The 6,993-nt window shown below is 42.6% G+C and overlaps 1 protein-coding gene across 1 annotated transcript; it reads right to left on the reverse strand.

The window, feature by feature from the left end:
- Positions 1-708: 708 nt before the first annotated feature.
- Positions 709-2,016, reverse strand: LOC147711893 (uncharacterized protein F54H12.2-like). The gene has a single exon (XM_086919560.1). The coding sequence runs from the start codon at positions 2,014-2,016 to the stop codon at positions 709-711; it is 1,308 nt and encodes a 435-aa protein (XP_086775686.1).
- Between the last annotated feature and the right edge of the window lie 4,977 nt (positions 2,017-6,993).

Genomic DNA, 6,993 nt, shown 5'->3' on the forward strand with positions numbered 1-6,993 from the left:
TGAATATTTCATAACGCTTGTAATAAACATTTATAACTTTTCAACACTCTACTGTCTTTGTTTTTTTTTCTTATTGCGGAGTAAAAACACTGAGGCTGAGTAGTTTCTTAAATACAAACGTTTATTAATTTAATTATTTTTTATTTTTGAACATGAGCATTACACAAACATGCATTATAAAACTTTACACTTTTGGCAAATAGCGTATTCATTTGTAACAATGCCGGGAATAGGTTTCAAGCCTTCTTTCATATAGCTGGTAACAAGCCTATCATTGCTGGTTTTATCACTTGAATATAAATTTAAAAAATTTCTAAAGGTTAGACCCTCTGACATTTTACAGATAAAATATATACAATGTTCCCCACACGTTATAGATAATGAATCCTGTACAGGCAACTTGTTATATTCTACTCTAGAAGCCACTTTTTTTAAATACGTGAATATAGGTTTTGTATAGATGCTGTGCTCCGGAAACTCTGCAAGACTATCAAACACAGTTACTCTGTCATTGTCCAAAAACATAGCAGCCCAGTGAGTTCCTGGTTTATGATGAGGATCTGTGTTAAAGACCAGAGATCGTGGCCTTTCATAACTTATCTCCTTAGGCAATCCATCGCTGGGATAAACATTCAAAAAGTATTTCTTAGTGGCCCTATGTCGGCTTAAGAAGGCTCTTATCTGAACAGTGTCCATTTTGTATTATTTTCAGAGATAGTCAAACAGAATCTGCCGGGCGTGATTAACCTGTATGACACTATCAAATACAGCAAAAACGACCATGTTCACATTTGTAGTTAGGGCTGCACTGAAGCGGAATTCAGCTTTTAGATTTCCATTTTTAACCAGGCTGTAATGGTCCCCATCTTCCATGTCCGGGGTCAGATCAAAGGCAAATAGCGTGTAGCCTGCTCCATATCCTTCACGTGATACGACAACCCCTGAATCACGCAGGTGTTTCCCAGTTATCGACACTAATCCAAGATATTCTCTAATAAAATTTCCAGTTCCAAAATTAGGCGTGTATGGCTTTGCAGGTATGACAGCTCCCTCGTGAACTAGGGCCGCATAGTTGACGCCATAGTGCTTGAAATTAAAAGGGTTGGAGTTATATGCCCCACTAAAGGCTGTATTGTCAACAAACCCAATAATGACAAGTTTTGGCAGCTGCCCCAGAAACAAATTTTGCTGCTGTGTTAATCTGGTCCCCGCAGGTATGCTGTAGACTTTCATAGAGACTCTTTCAATGGCATATTTAGCATTAGATAGTTGTAGAGCCTCCGCGTGAGCCAATCTGACTGTTGGTGATACATTCACTCTCTTTACATACAGACTTGCAGATTGTATGAGCAGTTTATAGTGTTCGGCATCCCCAGTAATGAGGCAGAAGGCATCTTTGTTACGATTGAGTTTGATCTTGAGGTCTATGCCATTAACGATTAGTTTATCTTGGAAGAAGAGGTCTGAATGCATTCGTCCCAGGAGGTCAAACTCTTTACTCTCTGCAGCAAACCCTGCTCTTTTTACAAAGCCTGTGTTGGGGCCATCCAGGGCAGTGTTTTCAAATTTATCGTAAGTATCTTTGTAGAAAAGACCGGCTGAAAGTTGTGTGTCCAAGGCATCGCTGCTGTAGTTCAGGATACTCTCCATGTAAGCCCTGTAGGCGTACATATTGTCATTTTGCGTGATGAGTCTGTCACCCAAGGTAATATCCACCTGATTAAACATGGTCGCTATGGGGTAAGCAATGGTAGCCACTTTAGCGGTTGCAGCAATATCTGATCCATCTGCTTTCACAATTTTACACACCACATGTAGCAGAGTATTGTTGAGATCTAGATACATATCAGTGGATCCTGATACGTAAAACTCTATAGGCGCCAGTGGCGTGAGGGCCGCTAAAGGTGATACCTCCATGAAAAAACTGTTTTCGATACTGGTCTGTGTTGGTTTTAGAGAGAACAGATCTAACTCTGACTTGGCGCATTCGCCCGAAGCACAGTGTACAAAAGCCATCTTTTAGCGTGTCACTCCTTTTAGAAAATGTTAAGGCTAGAGGCTGCTCTCTTCTTCGTAGCTCTCTTCCGCCTTGGGGATCTTCTTTTGTGAGCTCTTTTTGAAGAGCGTTTCCTTTTTTTATAGGGTACAGGGGGTCCACGGCGCTTGGATGTCCTCCTCTTCCTTTTAATACTGAGGCGGGGCTTGTACAGCAGGCCTGACCCTTCTTGAGGTTGTCTGTTCATACGTTCAACTACAGCAGACTTCACAGACCCCACCACATCCTGGGCTATATTCTGGGCAGCTGACTTTACATGCGGTTTTGCAATTTCATAACCTTTTCTCAAAAAAGGCATGGCCCTTCGGAACAAACTCCGGAAAAAACCTCCTAGACCAGCCCCATACATAACAGGAGCTCCTTGAAAGTATGGGGGCCCTCCATACCCCGCCTGGTGCTTGTAATACTCTCTATACATAGAAGGGTTGCCGTAGGCTTTCATGGCCCCCATGCTGAGCTCTTAATAGTCACCACCGCTGCGGGGTCTGAAATGAAGCTTAACAATAACTTTCCCGTATTTAAAGGACACCGGCTGGGACTGATCATCAAAGATCATAATTGTTATAGTGTCAAAATGATTTTTAGAAATTGTGACATAGTCAGGTTTAATATATTGAATATTAGCTATTGTGTTGTTTTCACCCCTCACCTGAACCCATCTCAGTAGGGGAGCGTAACTATCTCCAACCCTCTGGGGTTCTATTATATCTGTATAAACATAGAGTGTGTAAAAACCCCCATCAATATCTGGACATGTCAGATCTAGCTCCTGTTTGCTTTTTATATGTTGGACCGTTCCTAAAACTCTGCTCAGCTTTCCACTGGTGGTAAAGACCGTGTCCTGGCTGGGTGCTTTAATAAAAACTTTCCTTCTGACGTTATCTAGCACCAGTTGAACGTCGGAAAGCCCCGAAGTACTGGCCATTGTCTTGTTAATGGCATCCACCACAGCATTAACTGTAGGGTAGTACCCGTGAGGAAAATTTATGATGTAAATCGACTCAGATTTTGACTTCTCTATAGTGAATCTAGCTTCAGACCTCTTAAATGTATTCCAGGTACGCGGGTATTGTATTTCTGTCAGGGCAACTTCCCATTCCCCTTTCAAATCCACTGCCTTAGCCAGTTTGACAGTGTAATTTGATATTTTATTATCAGGGAACATATTCAACGATGCGTTAGAGGGCAATGTAATATAAAAGGAGGCTGTCTCCATTTTGCTTCCACCTTCTTTTTGAGCTATAGGCGTTCACACGTCCTGCAGAGAGCTGGCCGACACCCAACTGTTAAATTTCTCAGGCCATCCTCGCCATTTAACAAAGGCCTGTTTTTTTGCACCCCTCCCTCTCCACTCTAGAATCTTCTCAACCCTGTAAATCCTATTTACATCATCTGGGATCTTTTGTAACTCTTCACTGTAAAAAACACCTGTCACTGGTTCACTGTCGTAGTCCTTCAACCTGTAAATGTACATGCCTTCTTTAAGCTCAACACTATCAACTATGAATATCTCATCGCTGAATGTCTGTTGATAACCTTTAGTAAAGAGCCCTTTCAATTTTGAAACCCTGACGTGATCCCCTTTTTTAAAAACAGGCTTCTTTACTTCACCTTTGAAGTAACGCCCGTATACCCTTCTCCACACATTCAGAGAATTGTCGGCTGTTACCTCTACAGGAGCCATTCTGATAGTTCTGTGATAGCTGGCATTATAAACAGCTAAAAAATCCTGTAAAACAGGTAAATATCGATATGTGTTGTATGCCGTGAAGTATCTCCACAATTTAGATTTTAAGGTTCTGTTAAAGCGCTCTATAACAGCCGCTTTTACCTCCGTGTTAGTTACAAAATGCTGTACCCCATGTTCTTTTAATAATTTCTGGAAGGTTTTGTTTAAAAATTCTTTTCCCGCATCTGTTTGTAGTTTTTGAGGGGCTCGGCCCTTCTTAAAGATTACTTTAAAGGCCTTGGTGACACTTGCTCCACTTTTATCATTTAGAGCTTCTGCAAAGGCGTATTTAGACAATACATCTATAACTGTTAAGATGTAACTGGATCCATTATTATGTTTTGCCAGATCTTGTAGACTTATTATGTCGGCCTGCCATTGATAGTCTAATTGAGCATTAACAATAGTGGGTCTCCTCTTAAAACGTCTCCGCGCAGGCTTGTGTAGTGAATAGGCTTCTTCACCGGATAGCCACTCCTGCACTTGGGCTCTGCTGATGGGTTCCTTTTCAGCTTTAGCCCTTTTGAACAAGGCTTCGCCACTGCCAAAGCTCGAGACATCCTTTGTATCATAATAAAACTTCTTTAACACACCCCCCGACATGTTAACACTTCTGAACCACAAAATGAAAGACGCTTGTTTTGTGTATAGACAGTTTATTATAAGTAAATAAGATAACAAGAAATCATCACTCCAGAGTTTACAAGTTTACATTGACTGCGGTCCCAACATTAAAAAGGAGTACAGGCTTGTGGCGCTTGTCTCAGCTGTCGTCGTAGAATCACACATCTTGATATTTTTAAAGCTATATAGTCCATAGCACTGTATAGGTTAACCCTATCACCCCTCCAATAACTCTGCACTGCAAGGATACTAGCTGCTGTCAATAGTTCATACAATTCTCTCTCGCACAGCAGAAAACCTTTGCTTTTAAAATAATCATCAGTTAGGAGCTCAAAGGCTAAATTTAAGCTGGCCCTCCGGGGCAGTATTAAGCCTCTCATATAGTATATATAGTTGCTCCAAAATACATCCTTCACAGGCGCCCACATACTTGCACCGCATCCGCATAAGCATCTGGGGCTCGCGTGGCTGTGGACCTCTAGCAAGCGCACCATTTTTGAAAAGCCTAAGCTTGCTGGATGTAATTCAGCAATTCTTTCTTTAAGCAAATCATATAACACCTTGGCGATACATAGGTATTCAGGCGATGACTCATAAGAATCCTGGATAGACATCTCCACTTCCATATCCTGAAAATAAGTATTAAACAGTCAAAGAGTAGCTTATACATCAGCTTTTTTTTCAACATGTCTTAACATTCGGGCTATAATGCTATGATCCTTTGTACAACACCGGAATATAGGTTCTCTCTTTATTAAATTTTAAAATAAAACTTTTTGGACCTGTATACACCCCATCTGGCTTCTATTTTTATAATATACATCTACAGCATGTTTCTCTATAGATCGCTCCACCCTCTTTCTAATAATTGATCTGCAAAGACTCCTCATGTCAGAAAGTTTTGCGCGAATATGATATGCATTTTGGATTTCTTTGATGGCCTGCGACAAGATCCTAATGACAGCCGGTCTGCCGCTTTTTAGGGCTGCAGTCCTGTACACAGACTTAAACAGTTTATATAACTTACAGGGGTCTATCAAATGACATATATAGCGGGCTGTTTCAGCCGTGTAAGATGGATACAGGCAGTCATGAGCAGTCTGTTGTGGATCCTTAATTTTATGACCATAACATCTAGAATAAAAGTCTCTCTTGAGACAGGCATGCACAACACTGGCTGCAAAGGCCTTCACATGTTCTCTATCCAAACATGTTGCACATATGGTCTCTTTTTCAAGATCTATCAAGTCCAATGCTTTTTTATAGGTCTTACACAGTTCATTGTTTTGGCTGGTGGAACTTTCAATCTGTTTTGAACAGCACAAGCAGTTCATAATGAAGGTCTTAGCAGCCCCTGAAGTCTCCTCCACCTCAGTGCAATTTTCTCCTGCATTCTGCTGTTCAAAAAAGAAAGAAAAGGGGATTAGTTAACAAGAAATAAAAAATAAATAAGGCATCACAACTGTTTAAACTATCTACCTTAAGATAATACCCACCTCCACATCTGAAGTGGCTTCGGCTGCCGCTCTGAAATCTTGGGATATGTCAATGTCCATCGGCTCCTGATCGTCGCTGATTTCAGCATTGTGCTGACCACCGGCGGCACGGGCCCTTGATTCCTCCTCCAGAGATCTCATATCTTCATACATCTGGTACTGGGGTGAGATTATAGTTTCTCCCGAAACTTCCATTTCTGTGACCCTATTTTCAGAGTTTTCCTCTTGACTTGCGGTTTCGCTGGCACTTGATGATCCCTTAATAGGTGATATTAGCTGCGGCCGATCCTCAAGGCTCAGGGAGGCCATCCGCCGGCACAGGTCCTCATGATAACCTGAAACTTGGCCACTCTCCTCTTTAGGGGTCTCTTGCAGCGTTTGCTCATCTATTACCGGAGGGTTCAAGTGCCGAAAATATTTGTCCATCGGGCTCACCCCTTGTTGGCGGGGATCCCTCGGGGCTATGTAGTTGTACCGCTTCATGATGCTCGGGTTCTCGCTTGCCGAATGGTATAGCCCTAGGCGTTAAGGGCCTCCTTATATACAATGTTAGCTCATAATGGGTGTGTCCTTCTACGTCACCCTAATGGACTTTGCACTTAATTTTCATTTTAATTTTCATTTTATTTTCATAAACGCTGTCATTTTCGTCCAAGACTTTTTGAAATTAGGCGGCAAAATTACCACCCACCTCTTTTAGGACCCTGGGCTTTCCGGGCCCCTGATGCCTATGGTACACCACCACTCAGCAACTCCAAAGGCCACAGGCACGCCTCCTGGGGGCTGGCCTGTTGCCCCAAAAACACCCTGCAACACTCTAGGGCTCCCATTCCGCAGATGGACCACGACGCCACTCCACCAACATCCACCTACAGCCTCTACTAGTCAGTGGACATGCCCAGACATGTCCAGGCATGCACAGACATCGCCCTGCTGCCCCAACAAACACGGAGCCCCAGCTAAGTCTCTGCTCAGCCACCCCATAGCCCTAAACACCCCTGTAGGCCCTACTGGCTGACTTGGCGCTAACCCTAGCCACCTCACACCAGCCCTCTATTACAGCCCTTACACACAGCCATTAATTCACA

The sequence above is a fragment of the Lissotriton vulgaris genome, chromosome 5, assembly GCF_964263255.1.
Source record: "Lissotriton vulgaris chromosome 5, aLisVul1.2, whole genome shotgun sequence".
Lineage (NCBI taxonomy): Eukaryota > Metazoa > Chordata > Amphibia > Caudata > Salamandridae > Lissotriton > Lissotriton vulgaris.